Below are 20,743 nucleotides of genomic sequence, written 5' to 3' on the forward strand. Positions count from 1 at the left end.
GCCCCGCCCACTTCTCCACAGCCCCTCCCACACCCCCTCGACAGCCCCGCCCACATATCCTCCACAGCCCCGCCCACAACCCTCCACAGCCCCGCCCGTACCCCTTCCACAGCCCCGCCCACATATCCTCCACAGCCCCGCCCACATATCCGACACAGCCCCGCCCACATATCCGACACAGCCCCGCCCGCACCCCCTCCGCAGCCCCGTCCACATATCCTCCACAGCCCCGCCCACATATCCTCCACAGCCCCGCCCACATATCGTCCGCAGCCCCGCCCACTATCCTCCACAGCCCCGCCCACATATCCTCCACAGCCCCACCCACATATCCTCCACAGCCCCGCCCATATATCCTCCGCAGCCCCGCCCAGACCAATGCAGACTCCCCCACACCAGCACAACTACGACTATTGTGCAAACCACTTCGAATTAGAGAATTATACAGCGCGGAAGGAGGCCATTCGGCGCATCGTGTCTGTGCCGGCTCTTCGAAAAGAGTTTTCCAAATCAATCCCCCGTGCTCTCTCCCCACAGCCCTGCAAACTTGTCCTTCACAAGTAATTAACTTAACATTGATTCACAATCTGATTGCTTTTGCGGAATGAAGCTCATGGTATTGAACTCCTAAATGCCAAATCCTTGTCTTCTGAAAAGATTGTCAAAAGAAAGAATGATCCCACTCGGCCACAGCTCTCTCTCCCTTTTCCAGGAATCGATGGTATGCGTCAATCTTCTTTCTTGAAGTGAGAATGGGAGAGACACGTGCACAAAGATAAATGAAGAGAAAGGAGCTACTGGTATCGCCAGAGCAAAGGCATTACAAAGGCTTTGCAACTGAATCGGGGGAACAAACACTGTTTCTCCTCCTTCCCACACAAGCTGACCACAGGATATTCTGTAGCAACGTGGCATTTGGGATCTTTAATTATGTCCTTCATGGTGTCAACCTGGCTCAGTTCGCAGCGGAGGTTCTCGCCTTTGAGTCAGAAGGTTGTGGGTTCAAGCCCCACGTTGGGACTTTGAGCTTATTGTCATCGACACTCATGCAATGCTTGGGAGAGCCTTGCACTGTCAGAGGTGCTGTCCTTCTGATGAAGCATTAAACTGTCGGCCTGTTCAGATGGACGTTAAAGATCCCATGCCACTATTTGAAAAGAGAAGATCGGCGCTTCCGCTGTCTTGGCCAACAATCCCGCAGATAAAATTGGTCATTCAGTTCATGGCTGTTGTGGGACAGTGCAGTGCGCACATTGGTTACCTTGTTTGCCTACAAACAAACAGTCACTGCACTTTACAGCAAATATCTTTGCGGTGTTTTAATGCCATGATAAGGCAATATATCAAATAGTATTACCCTTTCTTTAAACTGTATTTCTGAACCACTTTGGTGTGAAAGCAACTTAATCTAGTGAGTAGTTGAGCCGGATAATTCAGAAAAATCCCATCTTTGTTCACCAAACTATTGTAATTTTTACCATTTATAGTTAAAATTAAAATTATGCTCTTTTAAAAATACTCATGCAATGTTTATTATTCCACAAGCTGCCACATCCACACACTGACTTACTTAAATACCCTGCATGCTGAGGATAAGATAGACGACAACTGAGAAGAGAAAAATATAGAAATCACTGAAGCTGGAAAGAGACAGGAGGATTTTGCATTCCATTCAATGCCTGCTTGTAATAATGAAGAATGATGACAAGTTGCGGGGCAATGCAAATAATTAGTTTAATCCCAGTCATCAAAATAAACATTCCTGTGTCTTTTATATTGTAATAGGGAATACTGAGCTGCCAAAATACGTGGCTTTACTTCATATATTAATCAGCTTTCTTGCCCGCTTCTGCAGCTGAAGAATACGAGAATGCTTAGTGCAACCACACAGAAACAATGGAGGATTCAAGTTATCTTATAAACAGAGAGAGAGGATTTTACTGAAAAGTGTAGTGACTGTGTATTTGTAGGTGAACACAGCAGCCAGTTTAGGCACAGTATTGTCCCACTGCCGAAAACTGTGGTTGAAGCAAAAAACATCAATGTATTTAAGAGCAAACTTGATACATACATGAGGAAAAAGGGAATATAGGGATATAAGAGAGGGGAACAGGCCAGGTGGAGGCTGGTGTTGAGATTAAATACTGGCAGGGACTATTTGGGCCGAATGACCTGTTTCTATACTGTATTATTTTATACAATTCTATGTAATTCAACAAGGAATGTCATTCCTGAAGAAAATCTCTCATATTGATGGACAGTGTACATTGATCTTGTCCACAACTAATTGTTTCAATTACAGTATATTATATGTAACATAATTATAGAACAGGTATCACTGTGACTGACAATAGGCATTGCTGGGAATCAGACATTCATTGTTTACGGCTTCAATCAAGAAAGCCGGTAATAAAAGACTTTTGAGAAGATCGTCCAAAAATGCCAATCGTTCACATCGCACATTTAAGTGACTGGAGTGGCAAGTACAGCTGACATAAAGTATTATAGATTAACGACCACTGTGGGGCAGAGCAGCTTAAAGAAAAGACTGGTTTCTTGTTGTAGGATTCCATTTTGTATTTTTTTTTAAATGTTTTTGAGGAATACGCAGTGAAATAAAGGCCTGCTGTCTTTCTTGATATGTCTCTGCGGTGATTTCCTGGGCCATACAAAGAAAACATAGATCAGTGAATCACTCCCACAGCTTGACCTACTTGTTGAGCGTAGAAATGGTCGCTCCCTCACATTTTACTGAAATGTTTCTGCTACATCTTGTGTTTTGTATTGCTTGCTTTTAGAATAACAGCACACGAGTTGTCCCAGATAATGGAAAAGAAATCTTCACGGCTACATATCTCTGGGAGGCTGTTATGCTAAAAGGCAGTTCTCTAAAAAGTAATCACAAGCGAGAAAATTGTTTTCATCTTTGCCTGTTAATTGATTATCTCCAAACACAGTGAATTTCTTATTAAACAAGACACACTGAATTTCTTATTCTGGAAAATCCCTTTCAGCTTTAAATAATAAACAATTTAGAATATTGTATTCAGCAACTCCACATTTTTGGGAGTGTCTTGGGATGTCCTCCCGACTTGAAAGGCCCATCCACCAGTTATGTTATTTAAAATGACTTTGGATCATTGTTTGAGCAGCGCATGACTCAACCTGAAAGGACAGTATTTGATGCTGACACGAGCTGCTAGTTGTGAAATTCAAACTTTGAGACCGAACAGCTCCGAGTGTGTTTTGTGCGACGCAAGACTTTTCATTAACTTCAAACTTAAATCCGTCCAGAATTATTTCACGTTTTAAATGTAACTTCAATCCCTATTTCCAATCAGAATTCATGGGATTAGTGAGCGTTACATGTTGTTGAGCATCGTTAAAGTTCGACAAATCTGATTCAGGGGCTGCTTTATTGGATTAAACCGGTTGATAATTCGACAGCCACCTCATTTTAAGAGTTAATTTGGAAAGAAAATGTTGGATTAGTGCAGATGTGAAGGGGGGAGGGTAGACTGAGTTGCAACTCTGATTAGAAATGTGACTATTTACTTTAGCCAGAACATACTGTGTGCTTTTCCCATGTGCAGTTGTTTTATCCCAACGCTTCGAGCAGTGTCTGGCTGTGAGTTTCATGGATTTGCGGGTCAGTCATAACAGAAATACAGAGTCTTGTGTCAAAGGTCAAAGTGTCGGAGAGCATTGACCCTAACAGCAAGAAGAACTTGCCAAGAGATTGAATTCATTCTACCTAATACACCTTTCATTGAACATTCCCTGCTGGGCTTTTTTTAGTCTTTGCAAATAAACTTCCTCGAGTTTGAATGATGTTTGAAAATAATGATGTTCACGGCGCATTAAGAGTATTCTGTCCACAAACCACTAAATGTAAAATTCTACCCCAGGTTCATGAAATAAATACTCCTTGCACAGAGCATTCATTTTATTGCAGATTACCAAGACTACAATCCTCTTGTAAAGAGATTCGTTCTCATTGTTTGCCCAACACTGCCAAACCCTTATTCATAATTTCTTCCTCATTAGACTAAACTTCTAAAATGCCCTCCTCACTGGCCTCCCCTACTCCACCATCTGCAAGCTCCAACTCACCCAAAAGTTCACTGCCCGCATTCTTACTCACACAAAACTTTGTGCCTTGCTAGGCTCCACCGTTGTCTCCTGCACCACCTTCAATATCCTTACACTGACCTACAAATCCCTTTATGCCCTCACATAATAATAATAATAATAATAATAATCCTTGCATTTGATATAGCACTTTTCACGTCGGGAGGACGTCCCAAAGCGCTTCACAGAACACACTGTAAAGTGAATTGACTGTATATTTGTGGGCGAACGCGGCAGCCAATTGTGCACAGCAATGTCCCACAAACAGTCGTAGATTGAAGATGACCAATTTATTATTGTTTTTGGAGGGATTATTATTAGGCTCTGTGTGGAGTAAGGAAACTTGCCCAAGGTTTCGCCCTCTGCCTGGAATTGAACTCAAGTCTCTCACTTGCAAAACGAGTGCTCTAACCACTGAGCTACAGGACTCCATATCAAATGAATGCATTATTTATTACTATCTACTTTCAAAAACTAGTTAACAAGTTACCTCTATGCCTAAAGTTACCACGAACAAAGGTTTGAATTTGGAATCGGGTGACTAAATTTCCCTTTCTACTGTCATTCCGCTTCACACTAAAACTAAATAATTCTTTTAAGGGTAAAAAAAAAGCCATTTAAAATGTTGCTTTATTGACACAAGAATCCAGATTACCTTTACTATTGGTAACCTGTAATATCCACTGTTCAGCTTCCATCATCTGCCACCACCAGATAACATACTGTACTTCATCATGTGATTTGGAGTACTTGAACATCTCAGTTTAAACCCATCCCTCGAACCCGCAATCCTCTCCCCAACTATTTATTTTCAACCTGCTTTTAATTGACTCAATCTCACATGCTCCAACAACACTGCAACTCTCAGACTGAATACCCAATGTGCTACATCTTATTTTTCAATTAGATTTAAACTCATTGACAATAGAAGCAATGATAAGCTTATATAAATAGCTCCATTGCTAGTTTTAATTGAATGCTATTGAAAATATCTTTGTGGCTACAAGTAATCTTAGTTCAAGTGTGCTTACAGATGGATATTGTTTGCACATCTTTTGTTACACAGTGGATCAGAATGTAAAATGCATAGTTCAAAAAATAACATGAAATGATCTGACAGTGGTGCAGACACATAAACCTTGCTATAAGGTAACTGACATAATGAATGCTTTCATATTTGTAAATTTCTGTATTATGTTGTTAATCACTTATAAAATGTAGACTCACCTTTGAGTTGATCCCAAGTGTTCAGAATTACCATTGACCAAACTATCTGTTATGTGCTTTGTTAAAAGGTTTCCATAATTGGATCCAACAGGCTTTTATTTAATCCTGTCTTTATGCTTTTTATTAATCAGATATCAAGAATAAATTTGTTTCAAAGGTTTTGAATGATATATAGGAGTTTTTTTTAGGCCTAAGTCCTATACAGAATAAAATGAATCTCACATTTTCGATCCTGACAATATAAAGATTTAATGATTCATCAGTTAGGTTAGTTTCCTCGCAGTATTGTTCAGTTCCTCATTCTTATTTATTCAGACATATTGTGCAATGTCAGACACACTGTATTACTGTCCAATGTTTGAATATCTAATTTATGTTTACAGATTTATTTATTTTGTTCACTCATAGAGTAGTATTTCATAATTATAAAGAAGCAAGATTATACATAACACAGTCTTTTTAAAAGAAATTGTAGTTTTACTATTTTAAGGTTTTTGATTTCCTTAACGATTTCCTCAATTGAGCTATAATTCGATTTCGCCAGTTAGCTTACATGTTAGCACAAACGTAAGCAGCACATTGGGTATATTAGGTAAGATTGAATTTAAGGAGAGCTTTTCTACTAATATTAAACATCACTTCCTCTCACTCAGTATTTCATAAAACCAGATGTGGTGTCCTTTTGATAGATTTTAAGGCAATTTTCTGTTTGTGTGTAGACATGAGATTGTATATGTGAAGAAACAAGGAATGTTACAAAATTGACATGTTGCCCAATGACATGTTGGGGAATTACATATTTATTCTTTATTATTATTAATAATAATCCTTGCATTTGATACAGTGACTTTTACATCTCAAAGCCCTTCACAGGATTTAGTGTAAAGCTTAGTGACTGGGCATTTTGTAGTCGAACACAACAACCTATTTGTAAACATCAGTGTTCCACAAACAACCAAGAAGTGCAGAACCAATTTGATTAGGAAGATTATTATCCAGAACACCAGGAGAAATGTCTTTCCTCTTTTCGAACAGTGCCATGGAATCTTTAATGTCAACCGACAGGATCTCGGTTTAACGTCTCATCCAATTTAGACCCAATCACTTTAAATAATTCTATCTCAGTGCTGTATACACTGTCTACACTGAAACGTTGAAAGAATAACCATTACATCAACAAAAGTCAAGGCTAGATATTTTTTTAAAAATTTATTTGTATTTTGAAATGTATTGCCTTCATATATCTTGCACTTCTGTACAAATATCACCATGTACTTCAGATTTATCCACAGCCATAGTTACCACACAGGGTGCTATCAGTGCTTTTATTTACAAGTCTAAAGTTTCTTGTGTTATTCTTTCAGTCATTCGCCTTACCCATAGGGTAATATGTCCATATACATTGCTGAGTGCATTTTGTAATTGCAAAACAGTACAGAAATAAACTATGTTAATCAACTAGAACAACAACAGCAGACATACACTAAGGACAAATAAGAGGAAAATTATTTCTACAGAGCAGTTCATCAATAATACAATTGAAAATTAGATAAACATTTCACACGTACACAATATAGTTTCTAAGGCACAGCTTTAAGTATCGTAAGGGTTTCTGTGGGAACACACAAACACTAATAGTTATACAAAGGTCCACAGTTTAGAATCTTCTCGCTATTCAGTACAGCATGATTGAGTCAGAGTCTAAAAACTCGAGGCAAAATGCCATTAGATGCTGGTGGTCTGCAAGATCCAAAGGTAGGTGCACCAAAATACAAACAACCTTGTTTTCAACAAGGCCTATCGGGCATTAAACAAAACTGAGGTCTGCAACCCATTGTTAAGCCAACTTTAAAGACAGTAAGGGAAGCAATAATGCCCTAAATATCACTGGAACCGAGGTACTGATGTTTATTGGCAGTTGACAGAGAGACAGGGAGTGGGGCACACTTCCTGAATGCAGTAAACATCACTTCCTATCATTCAGTATTTCCTTAAAACCTCTGCTATAAATTTAAGATCACACGCTGCAAAGGGTATTTCCCAAGGAGGATACAAAAAGAATGCGATACGTTTTAAAGGGAGAGATGGAGATCCTATGTATACAGTGTGTCTGCCACCTGACGCAGTTGAAGCAGTGCAACTGCGGATTAACAAGAAGGAAACATTCTGTTTTCTCCAAGACATCATTTCTGATTCAATCACAGATAATCCATCCTCAATGTTGACAATAAAGGACAAAATTGGTGTCTCTTCCAGGCCTTTATAGTGATCCAGGGGGAAAAAAAAAATTCTGTTTTCTATACGCATTGCGTTCAGTGCCTATCAGTGTTCAGCCATGATTTATTCTGCATTCCTTTTTGATTATTTTCCAGTCACAGTGTCAGCAAATTGATTATTTAGCCCATCCCGTGGTTGCTTCGCCATTGATGTAAGCAAAACCAGGAAAATGCTGCACGTGTTCATATTCCGCACTCCGTCGGCTGGTCAGCGGGGTGTACATCTCACTAGAGTTCCCGTAGCGTGCCGAGTGCATGCTCGGAGTGCCGTAGCAGCTGTTTGCGGTCGGGACATCGGGCCAGCGTGGGGTGACTGGAGTCGGGTGCAGTCGTGGGGTACTGCTCATCAAGCAGGGCTCCATCCGCGATGTCTGGCTGTTAAAAGGATACTGCGAAACACGAAACGAAACGTCAATCATAAAGAGATTTTCGGAAAATACAGTCAAATGAGTACTGCAACAACAACAACAACTTGCATTTATATAGCGCCCCTCACGCAGGGTAACCCCCAGAGCGCTGACTGCACTCAGGAGTCATCGTAGATTATAAGCTCTAATCCTCTGAGTGGGTTTCAGTTTCCAAACCTTCTGACCCAGAGATGAAAGTGCTCCCAAGAGAGCCGAACTGGCCCAAGGTTAGATTGTCGATGTGAAAATATACTCCCGTACCCTGATCGCTTTAACCTGGTAAGCAGAATATTCACAAAACACATTGCCAATTATGTGGGTTTCACATAAATTGCATCCAAATTACGAATTCCATTCAATGCTTTTTGTTTGAGCTCGCCAGACTCAATAACGGACTGTAAACAGTAATATCAGATGATTTTTTCAAAAACAACAACAAGTTGCATTTACGTAGCACCTTTCACGTGGGTTAGCAACCCGGAGCACTTTACAAATCGTTAACAACATGAGGGATTGTTATTCCAGTAATAAAGGTGCTTTTGCAGATGTGTCTGGAGGGTGGTTCTGTAATTGTATTTACTCCAAAACATTAATGCGTGAATATTGTGCTTTTCAGTGTTCCAAACTGTGTTCCACACTGTTCCAAAGAGCCATATAAAAATGACAACATGTTCTACTTATAGACAATTCTCCCTAACATTGGATAAAGCTGACTTCCCCAAGTTATGGCAGCTGTCTTAATTTACATTACTAATTTTTCACATGGAATTTTGAGTCCACGGTATCAGATACAGAAACAGAGTTTGATATTGAACTAGTGAATCCGTTTCAGGCTATTCTGTTTATATTTGGCATAGTTTCCACGTCAGAAAAATAAAAAGCAGCCCACGTTTTATTTCTATCCGGAATAGCAAAATTGAAGTCAGGGAGAATTGACCCTAACTAAGAATCCTGTAAATTCAGTCATATTCAGACTTAACACTGACAACTTTGTTGCAGCACAACAGCTGACTGCATGTGGACCATTGCTGGCCCTTCATTTCTTTTTTATGCACTGCAGAGATCACTGAAAAACCATTTCATAAACACCCCGCACCCTTTCTCCATTATCAAATCAGCTGATGAAGCATCTATTGAGCCCCACTGAAGTGTCCAGAGTACAGCCATCTGTGCGGATGTCTGTCTGGGCTGCCACAATCAGCCTTCACACACTGTATCCGGTTTCATGAAGAGTTCTTGAGCACATTGGATGCAAACACTGAGTCCTACTGATCTCCACCAAACACAAAGGCAATGTTTGTTGGAGGACCCTTAACAGGAAATTACCATTATAAGGGTCAACTCATAATGTAGACAAAAAATTCTGACTCTCTTTCTGTCCAACGTTCATTTCACTAAACACAAGTAACCAATGCTGCATGCAAACTACTGTTAGTAATAGGGAATGGTTTAAGAGATTTATACACGAAGAAAATACCAAAGGGAGATTATTTCGGCTATGAGCGGTGCAATGTAAATCACCTCTCTCGGCAGCAGACTGCAATTCTCCAAAGCTGAGCTTCAAGAGAAAGGAAGAAAGTCCTCATTCAGATTTGCCAGGCTGCTCATTATGCAGAGTGTGAATGATGGCTCTGTTTAAGCAGCAAAACATTTGCCTTCTGAGTGCAGCTCTAGGTTCACAGAGGCTGAGGCCGTTCTTTCACAGAGAAAAATGAACTCAGTTGGCTAAATCCAGATTTAACCGTTTCTCTCTTAATCCTGTACACATCAGACAGAACACCCCTCTGATAAGAACAGCAGTGTTTCTGCAACCACCTGCCAAATAAAGCAGGCTTTACAATCTGATTTTTTTTTAAGCTTCGGCTTTTGAAACTTGATGCCAGTTTTGCAGCATGCACAATGAAAAAATTGGTAAGAAACAAAGTAAAAAGTGCCTGGATGATGTTTTTTTTCCCTTGAACTGGAGATATTAACAGTTTATTTTTAATTAGCCTGACTCCAGGTAACAAAGTTACTCACCCAGCTTGCTTGGTTTGACGAGGTTAATATTATTTGGTTTAGTTGTTAACTTTAGTTATAATAATAATAATAATAATCCTTGCATTTGATATAGCGCTTTTCACGTCGGGAGGACGTCCCAAAGCGCTTCACAGAACACACTGTAAAGTGAATTGACTGTATATTTGTGGGCGAACGCGGCAGCCAATTGCGCACAGCGATGTCCCACAAACAGTCGTAGATTGAAGTGACCAATTTATATTGTTTTTGGTTTTGGAGGGATTAGTATTAGGCTCTGTGTGGAGTAAGGAAACTTGCCCAAGGTTTCGCCCTCTGCCTGGAATTGAACTCAGGTCTCTTGCTTGCAAAGCAAGTGCTCTAACCATTGAGCTACAGGACTCCGTCAGAAGGACAGAGAAAACCACAATAAACTAATGGAAAGGAGCAGCGTGAGTGCAGAAGCAGAGTGTCAAGGTAATATTATTATTATTATTATAAAACAACTGTAGTGAGCATGGTCTATTTGCATTATCCTTCAGTGGATGATAAAGGGATTTCTTACTTGGAAAAGGCCATGAGAAGCTGAAATAGTGGGACTCTGTACAGGTAGATCAGGTAGTTTCCTTACTCCACACAGAGCCTAATAAATGCAACATACAATACTGATGGAGCATCATTAAAGACTTAATATGTGCTTTAATGATAATATAAGGATAGACGACAAATCTGATGGACAAAGTCACAACATTAGGCAGACACTGGGTGTGTTTGTTCATTATTACTTAGAAGTATATGTTAGAATAGTTTAGGAATGCCCCATGATGTCTCGAAGAACAGCATCCTTCATTATGTACATTCTTGGTTATGCAAAAAAAACTTTCAGAGATCAAATGATCTTATTTTTTAAATTTAGACGTTGTACCAATTGTGAAATAACCAATATTTGGTAGACAATAGAATTAGTGTTTCTTGTATACACCTATAGTACTTAGAGAAGCAGGTAACTATAAAGCACTGATTGTCACTTTGAGAACATTATCAAACACTGGGGAGGTTCAGACAGAAAACAAACAATTGTAGTCTCCATATTCCAAAAGGGTGACAGAGCCATAAATGTCAACCACAAACCTTTTATCCCAATGTCAACAATTAAAAAACTATTTAAATAAATCATCAGAATCAAATGGAAGAGGCCCAGAATCAAATGGAAGAGCTCCCTTCCATTGACAGTGGACAATGGAAGTAGATTTCCAAAATAAATTACTACATGAAAGACTCCTTTACAAATTTATGTGAGTCGGAATCTATGGTAGGATATGGATGTGGTTTAGAAATGGGCCAAAGTGAAGGAAGCAGAGGCTAATTGCAAAGAGAGCAGCAACACATGGAGCGCAGGTTATTTGCAATACTTGCTGAATTCCTGATCTCCTGTGGGGATCTGTCAAACTGAGGCTCATCCTCACAGAATGGGAAGGACAATAATACTTACTCCCACACACCTCATAGCGGCACTAATAGAGGGCTGGGAACAGGCTGTCAGCTCAATTTCAATCAAAATACACTCAGAAGAAAACAGAGCTAATTCATGCCCTCGAAAATAAAGCAATAGATTGATTTTTTAAAACAAGAAATAAATTGCACTTATAATACACCTTATACGTATAAAAAGTTTCAAACCACTTTACAGTAATTATTGCCAACCTGTAGGAAAACAGGAGAGATAATTTGCATACAACAAAATCCCACAACTAGCAAAGAGGCAAATGATTAATTAGCCTGAGGGATTGTTGACCAGGAAGTTGGGAGAAACTCCCTTTTCTTTTTAACCCATGCCCAGGGATTTTTAATGCCCACCTGAAAAGCACACAGAACCTTGATTTAATGTCTCATCCATCGGCACTCATGACAATACAACTCTCCCCCAGTACTGCACTGAAAGACATTTTAATTTATGAGCTCAAATCATGACATGTGCCTTAATCCCACAACATTTTGACATGGAGGCAAGAGTGCTACCAATTGCATCAGACTTCAAGATGACACCATGAATAAGAGTACAACCACAAATAATTATATCCTTCTCAGTTATCCATGGTTTATTTACAGGACCAACTCATTCCACTTCCATTTCATTCCTGCTATGCAATAAATAAAGTTTTCATTGTATATTTATGGGGACGGCCAGGACTAAATATGTCAGTGTCTTCTTAAGTGCCTTTTTAGCAGCATTTAGTTGTTTTCTGCAAGTTTCTGCCATTATAGGCACTTAATGCCGGACTTCCGATTTTTACCAGACTGTCACAGAATTGGCATTTTTTGCATTATTCAGCAATCTTTATTTCATGTGACACTGATCATTTCTGCCCACTTCTGTGCAGATAAACTGGTTCTATTGATCTTTGTCTTTCAGAGTTCATTTCTTTAGGTTGGTCATAAAATGAACACGTGCATACATATGTACATACAACAATGGCAACAACAACTTGCACTTATATAATGCCCTTCACGTGGGGTAGCATCCTGGAGCGCTTTACATTAACAAATATACCGCGATGGGTTCATCACCAAGGTGCAGCATTTGTGAGATCTGTTAAAATAAGCCAAAATGCATAATAACAGTTGTTCAGAAATGACTAACCTGTGAGGTACTCCTGTGATATGCAGGGTAAGGAATTGGAGCAGTAAGGCTACTGTCATGTGGAAGGGCTGGGTATTGACTCTGAATGGGATGTGGAGGCTGATTGCTGTAACTACCATAGTTATACCCTCCTGAATATCTGCAAAATATAAATTATTACAATTGTGTTTAATTGCATTTGTCAAAACAAGGTTTCTTTACATAAATTATTGCACACAAACAAAGGAAACAATTGGTTCAAAATGTTCAAGATGTTTTGACTTGCAAAGCATAATTTTGTCATGCAAAACTCCCTAATGCTCCATAAAACCTCTTCATTTTGACACTCAGCAGTTTTAGCAGTGAGACTATTCATTGGGACTCACCCCACGAGTGGCCAAATGTAAGGTGTGGTAGAAGATCTCAGATTCAATCTCAGGTGTAATCTATTCTAAATTGGTTCTTATCAAATGGAGTGAGTATGTCAGTATCTCTGGCTAGGACTGCGAAAGAACTGGTCAGAATACCCACTACCCATCATAATGCCATGGGCCTTCTTGGACAGTGAATGTCATCTCCCTGAATACTTCTTTAAGTTTATAATCTGCGCTCTGAGATGTTTTGGTGTTGTTACAGTCACAATGCTAACCAACCGTCCATGTACGAATCTATTTAAGATGAAATTAATTGAACCTACAAATAAACATTTGCTTGAATAAAGTTAAAGTTTCCTTAAAACTTCAATAATAAAACTTTGCTGCATAACAATGACAACATGATATTCATGTCCAAAACTTTTTTTTTGAAAAATGCAAGCATACAGGTGCAATAGCAGGAGGAATATAATGCAACAACAACAATAACCTGCATTTATATAATGCCCTTCACTCCGGATAGCATCTCAGAGCGCTTTACACAGAATCTTGGGTGTAATTCCAAGACAAAACAGACAAAATCGCACGTTCTATCAGATCACAATTCCAATTCACTAACAGCACCATTTGACAGTGTTTAAAACGAACGGACAAGTTCACACATAATACCAATTCCAATTAATTGATAACACTATTGGGCGGTGAATAAAACAAATGAACACATGGAGCCCAAAATACACATTGAACTCAAAGCAATAAGATCAGAGGAAAACCAGTGATGGACCTACCCGTGATCCTCTCTGTGCGGGTAGATAGGCATTCTGTGAGTGGAGGAGGAGGAGGGGGAAACATGAGTGCTTCTCATGCACGGCAGCTGCTGAGGGCTGTCAGGAGCTGTAGAGCCAGCAGTTGTAACAGTATAGGTCAGAGACCATGTGTATGACTGAATAGCTGCTGTCAAAAAAGCACAGATTGCAAATAATGATCAACTGTGATGGACGTTTATGATAGTCGTAATTAGAATAGTTATAAATGGGATTTTTTGAGACTGAGAAAACCTGAAGGAATACCTTTTATATTAAAAAAATAATCTGTGCTGGTGAATTTTAGCAATTTGTTTGGTACCACTAAATTTCCAAGAGAGCTGCTAGAAAAACCTACCTGTTTCACTTCTTAAAGGGTGTTGGGCTTTATGTAGGGTTATGAATGAACAGTACATGGAGTAAAACTCTGCATAAATCTGTACAAATCATATAATTGCCAAAGTCGTACATCTGCCCAAGTCCCGTTGAATTTCCTATTATTAATAAGTTTCAGATAACTCATACTTTGCATAAGTCATATTTAATGTATGGTCCCAACTGACTCAGCTATGTATAATACTGTATAATGCAGAGTCCTGTAGCTCAGTGGTTAGAGCACTCGTCTCACAAGTGAGAGACCTGGGTTTGATTCCTGGCAGGGAAAAATGTTGGGCAAGTTTCCTTACTCCACACGTCTCTGTTTATCTAACAGTAAGTAGGATCCCGGATGTTAGTCGATTGGCGGATCGCTTTTCCGGGATAATAATCCCTCAAAAAAAAAACAATAATAATTTGGTCACTAAATCCACGACTGTTTGTGGGACACTGCTGTGTGCAATTGGCTGCCTCATTTCTCGTACAAAAAAAATACAGTCAATTCACTTTACAGTATATTCTGTGAAGCGCTTTGAGGCGTCTAGAAGAAGTGAAAAGCACTATATCAAATGCAAGGATTATTATTATTAATGCAGGGGGATTTTGCTATTTTATAAATATATCCCGAGTAATGGAGAATATTTTTGGTGTAGGTCTGCTATAATGCTAGGATAAACCCTTCTTTCTATCTGCAGTGCCGAAGGAGCAATGATAAAAATTTACTGGCATGGCTTTCCAACTTTCCCAACATGTTTGCTCTACAGGACATCATTTGCAAAACACATCACGTGATTATTCGGGTTCCTGACTGTTCCAAGCTCTTCCCCTGTTTTAGTCCAATAATCAATGTGGGCAACAAGGCAGATAATTTGGTGCTGATATGGAGAAAGGGGAATAAAAGATACAAGTGTGAACAACAAATCACTAATGTCAAAAGAAACTTCTACTAGGAATGTCTGGGAAAGGGAGGAGGGAGGGGAGAAGAGATCCTCTCCTTTGCAGTAAATTTACTCAACCTTGGTGGCAGCATGTATTATTCTCCAAGAATAATAGGTAAACTAAAGTTACCATTTTACTTCCTATCTCAGCATGCTGTATTCGAAGATACTGTTTCATAAAGGCTGAATCAATTTCTGCGTTCAACTTCAAGGAAGGCCATTTCTTGCAAGCTATTTAATACTAAAGTGACTCCATTATAATAGTTAGCTATTATCACCGCTTTGACAGCTTTAAAGGCACCATAAAGCAATGCAGAGGTAAACTGGTGGTAAAGTGAAAAGTAAATCTGTAACCACAGACTGGCTAAGGCGGACTTTATCCAGTCTTTCACAGCACAGAAAGATCAATGCTTGCTGAGTAAGCTGAATATCAATCATCAGAACCTGAAAGCCTAACGTCACCATACAATTCACCCCTGACAGCACATGAGGGACTGTCTAAGACTGAATGACCCCCTGAAACAGGATGTCAAATCAGAAACACAAAGGTGAACACGTAGCTTTGTGGAAAACATTCTGAATACTGTGGGCCTCCCTCCACAAATTCACATAACACAGCACCCATGCAATCCTCGTACACTCAAAGTGAGCCCCAAATACAAGCAGAAGAATTTGATAGAAGAAAATGCATTCATAGAGTTCTTGTGTCTGTAAGAGTAAGGGTATCAGACCTCTCCATTTCTTCTCAAAGTTACATTTACAAATTAGAATGGTGAGGTTATTTATTCCAATCTTTAGGGATACTGAATCACCTCGGTTATCATTTTAAATATGAGCCTGGGATATCTTTACCAGACTCACTCAATCATCCTTGATTTTGGCTGCAGACCTGTTAGTCTTAGGCAAGCTCAAAGCAAGGATTATGCACAAAACCCCCCGATCAAATGTCATCATGATGTTTAGCTCCAATGACGCGATTAACAATAATCAACTCTTCCCATTCCCAAGGGCATGGCTTCATGACCTCGCATGTGATAAAGAGTTCCGCCTACCTTTAACAAGCAGGGTAACAAAGGGTGGCTAAGAAGAGAGTAGTAAATCAGTGAGTAGCTAAATCTGCCATTAATATTTGGGATGAGCTAACAATGCAAAGGACTAATTTCGTTTAAATGCCTCTATCAACATTGCCTGCGTGACAAATACGTTTTGTGCTGTGGTATATAATATAGGAAAGGAATCTACAGCCATATACAGCAAATAGCAGTAACGATACCCACATTTGAACATAATCAAATTCTAAAAACAGCAATAATCGTTCATGAGATGGTCAACTGTTTACAGAATATCCTAAACCTCAAACCTTATAATGAAGCTTTTCTTTTCACCCAAAGGCAAGCGTTATTATATAAAAAATGAATGTCCCCTTCTGTATTCTATATCTGAGAGGCTAGGCAGCTGCTTTCTGTGCTTTTTCTAATGCCACTCAAGCCTGAACCAATCACTCGGAACTATACAGAGACATTTGTCTGTGTGCCTCATTTGAAGCAACAGACTTCTGCTCTGCTTCTCCCAAATCACTGCCATTGGAAGTAAACTGAATTGACCTGGAGACATACATCGGTATGCACCATCTTACATTTTGGAAGAGTTCCATCTTTATTGTGGATGAGTTATCGACATATAAGTATTCAATGTAAAGCTTGTTTTCATTGAAGTTGTTGGAATGTTTGAAGTATTACGCAATGATGACAAATCAATATTATAATGAGTGACACCTTTTCTACATATTACGTTTGTTGTACATTATTCCCCAATTATGACAGACCTCCTTCCTTCCTCTTTCTCTCGGGTTAGAGTAATGTGCTGCATGTGACATGCTCACCTGTGGTTGGTACTGCAGGATATTCAGGTGACTGGCTACTCACGGGTGACGCTGGCTGGATTTCCACAGTGACAGACTTGGCAGGAGAGAAAGGCACTGGAGACGTTGATGGAGGAGTGGGATCAGACAAAACTATTTCTTCCCTTCTTTCTGCTGAGGAATGAGATGAAACAGATTGAACATTGGCCAGTAATTGATCAGTATCATGCCATTTCTGATGGAAACATTATTACTTTTATTGACTCTTTGCTGTACTGCACTACAATACAATACAAAATTTCATCTGTAAAGCACTGATCACCGTTCATTTACTACAAATGAGGAGGCATAAACTTGATCTCCAGTAGCAAGTCTTAAATAATAATAAAAAAAATAATCCTTGCATTTGATATAGCGCTGTTCACGTCTTCTAGACGTCTCAAAGCGCTTCACAGAATATACTGTAAAGGAATTGACTGTATATTTTGTGGGCGAAACACGGCAGCCAATTGCGCACAGCAGTGACCCACAAACAGTTGTGAATTTAGTGACCAATTTCTTACCATTTTTAAAAAATGTTTGGAAGGAATTATTACCCCCTGGAAAGCGACCCGCCAACTGACTAACAAACAGGGTTCCTACTTACTGCTCGATAAGCAGAGGCGTGTGGAGTAAGGAAACTTGCCCAACATTTCACCCTGCCCGGGAATCAAACCCAGGTCTCTGGCTTGCGAGGCGAGTGCTCTAACCACTGAGCTACAGGGAGTTTAAGAGAAACTTCTTTATGCAGAGAGTGATGAGAATGTGGAACGAGCTGTCAGACACTGTGGGTGAAGCAAAAGGCATGAACCACTTTTAACAGGAAACGTGATACACACATAAGGGAGAAGGAGAGAAGTAAAAACACCAGACGTGCTATTTGGGCCGAAAGGCCTGTTTTCGTGCTGTAACCTATTTAATTTTTTTTTAAAAAAACTAGCATTTTTGTTAAGCTCCCCTTGTATAACATGAACATCTCAAAGAGCTTCACAAAATGAGGTTAAATGGAATTGAGGCGAATTTTGCTGTGGAATTAAAAGCAGGAGCTAAATTGTTCCAGCAACCTAATGCCTCAGAAGTCAGCCTTTGTTTCAGAGATGAAGAAACACATTATAATGTTAATATGCTTTAGACAATTCATACTAGTTTTAGGCCACACTATGAATAATCGTTAAATGATATAATAATTATAAAAGTTATATACTATATTTCCGACCTGCGTTGCCCTCTCCCTTCATTGCTCTCATGAGTTCATTGGCCCTTTCTTGGCAGTGAAGAGACTCCAGCAGGTAAAGTACATAGTCATCAAATGTCAGATGAATAAGGTGGAAGGAACCTGCAATAGAATAAAAGAAATGTATTGAAATTGCATCACAAATGCATCTTCATTTAATGATACGAAGAGAACCTTTGATGAAATAATTTGCAGAATGGGAGAAGAAATCCCAATAGCATTTTCTAAATATGCAGGCTTGAGATTTGAACTTTCAGAAAATTGACCCATAACCTTTTAATAATCTTTAGTCTTGTTCTTAAAGGCGTTAGTCTTTCCTGAACAGTTGGAGGACATTCTATCATTACCTAAACATATCTAAACAACCTGGAAAACCCAAACATTCTGATTCAGTCTCTAGGCCTTTCGCGGAAGAGAAGAATGTGCTGTATCTTCCAGAAGAGACGGCTATCTCTGGTCTCTGGAAGCAGTACTGTTTCTGATGGTAATGTAAGACAGATGTCTATTTTGGCTGTTTAGATTTTCAGGCCACATACTAAGGTCAGAAAAATGACATTTCGTTCGTTTGGCCTGTGGAAGTCCAATAAACAGAAGCAAAAAGAAAAACAACTTGCATTTATATACAGTAGCTTCCCTCATGGAACACTTCAAATACAACCAATTACGAACTGTGGCTTAAAAGTAACAGGACATAAGCAGGTTCGTGCATTCACAGTTACTCTGTAATTCCAGCAAGGGTGGAACCTTCCTGCAATATATACGAAGCAGACTCCCCAGTGCTGAGACCTTGAGGCAATAAAAGAACCACATTGTGAAGAGTTTCTGCAATATAAATAGGCTGTGGTTCTGGGTAAAGGAAACAGAACGGATTTATTTTCATTAAAATCCGTGTCTGTTAAGACTGAAAATTATATTAAAACAATAATTGTCAATCAAAATACAGATTTTTTTCAATGCAGACAGTAGCAACGGATAGAACAGCTTGAAACAAAGATTCCCATCCAGACAGTACCAAAGAATTGGATTTGAAAGAGACTTCATGCTATTAAGTTGCATGGATAATACAATCTACATATTATGATGTCCTCCCATTGCAGCAATGGACAATAAACACCAGTGGCCATTCACAAAGAAGAGAGTGGTACACACATATCATAAAACACTAATATATACAGATTCAGGAAAGCTGTCTATTGTTAATTAGCCATTTTCTTAAAGAGGAAGCTTTATCAAAACACTGCCACCAACTGTGCCTTTGATATGCATAGACAGGGGGGGCAGGACTTTGTTGAAAAGGTGTCTCTTTCAGCTTTTCTAACCTACTAAACATTTTTAAAAATGTACTTTCTTTCCACACCATCTGCACAAATACCTATCCTGTTTTCTGTACCTTTATGTTATTGTTTAAACCAGAAGAAAAGCTTAGCGACACAAATGCAAACCAAGCGATAAATATGCAGCACAAAGCAAAAATCGTCAAGGAATGTCAAACATGCCAATAGGTCCAGAACCAAATACTGTAAATGACAACATACCAAAACTCGGTGCACTGTGCAAAGTCATGTCCCGAATGACTCTTGTTCCAAAGCATGACCACATCAACAAGAATTGCCGTGCTACTTTTTTCAGACAACCAGGTTTTTTGGTTGCTACCTATAAAAGAAACATTAAACCAGTGATTAGCAGATGAAGAATACTTTGCGTGTTCATAATATATCTCACATCAAACCACTCGTTTGGACAGAATTACCTTTATATGGGAGGGATAGATCCTGCCTTTGCTCCATGAATGAAAAATATGCCATATTTGGGGATTTGGAGAAATTCAGACTTAATGCAGACAAATTGTAATCATTATTACAATAATAATTGATAGACATGACAACAGACTTGACAAGTAATCTTGAAATTTGGTTGGACAACTATATATTAATACCAACTCTGCTCTTCTTTTAAAACAAATTACTACAACAGTTAATTGAATACATCATAAGATTAACGATTCTAGTTTTAATCATATGCAAATAATCACCTGTATTGTACTAACAATAAATTAGACTAATCCTACTTAAAAGTTGCTGTAGAACATCTCAAAGTATTTTAAAGGGATGATGTGGAAATTAAAAACAAAAATCCAATTTCCTTTCTTCTTATGTTGTCCTTAGCCAAGAACATATGCTAGACATATTTTGAAGATCCTATTTATAAAACGTTTTAATGTTAACCTCATTAAGAACAGAATTCAAATGGAACTGACAACTACAGGCATCAAAATATTGTGCTATCCCTGGAAATATGCTGGTATGAATCTTCAGAATATGTAGCCGCACAGACACTTCTCATATGTCCTGGATTGGGCATATTCACTGCTTAATTTCATTACTAAATAGTTTTACCTCAGTTCTACAGGATGACAAAAAGTTATGATTACTACCCTATTATCTAAAACAAAATCATAATTTC

The 20,743-nt window shown here is 39.0% G+C and overlaps 1 protein-coding gene across 3 annotated transcripts in view; it reads right to left on the bottom strand.

The window, feature by feature from the left end:
• Nucleotides 1-6,400: 6,400 nt before the first annotated feature.
• Nucleotides 6,401-20,743, bottom strand: part of rfx4 (regulatory factor X, 4) — a 32,727-nt gene continuing 18,384 nt past the window's right edge. Inside the window, exons 13-18 of one of the 3 annotated variants that reach the window (XM_007895414.2) lie at nucleotides 19,816-19,933; nucleotides 18,263-18,382; nucleotides 17,029-17,178; nucleotides 13,819-13,984; nucleotides 12,678-12,816; nucleotides 6,401-8,023 (exon numbers count right to left, since the gene is read on the bottom strand). In XM_007895414.2, coding sequence (XP_007893605.1) covers nucleotides 7,751-8,023; nucleotides 12,678-12,816; nucleotides 13,819-13,984; nucleotides 17,029-17,178; nucleotides 18,263-18,382; nucleotides 19,816-19,933 — 966 coding nt within the window. In that variant the 3' untranslated portion in view covers nucleotides 6,401-7,750. Of the gene's footprint in view, nucleotides 8,024-12,677; nucleotides 12,817-13,818; nucleotides 13,985-17,028; nucleotides 17,182-18,262; nucleotides 18,383-19,815; nucleotides 19,934-20,743 lie in introns of all 3 variants that reach the window. The other 2 variants (XM_042335362.1, XM_007895413.2) reach the window with 2 other exon arrangements.

Source organism: Callorhinchus milii, unplaced genomic scaffold (assembly GCF_018977255.1).
Source record: "Callorhinchus milii isolate IMCB2004 unplaced genomic scaffold, IMCB_Cmil_1.0 Scaffold5, whole genome shotgun sequence".
Lineage (NCBI taxonomy): Eukaryota > Metazoa > Chordata > Chondrichthyes > Chimaeriformes > Callorhinchidae > Callorhinchus > Callorhinchus milii.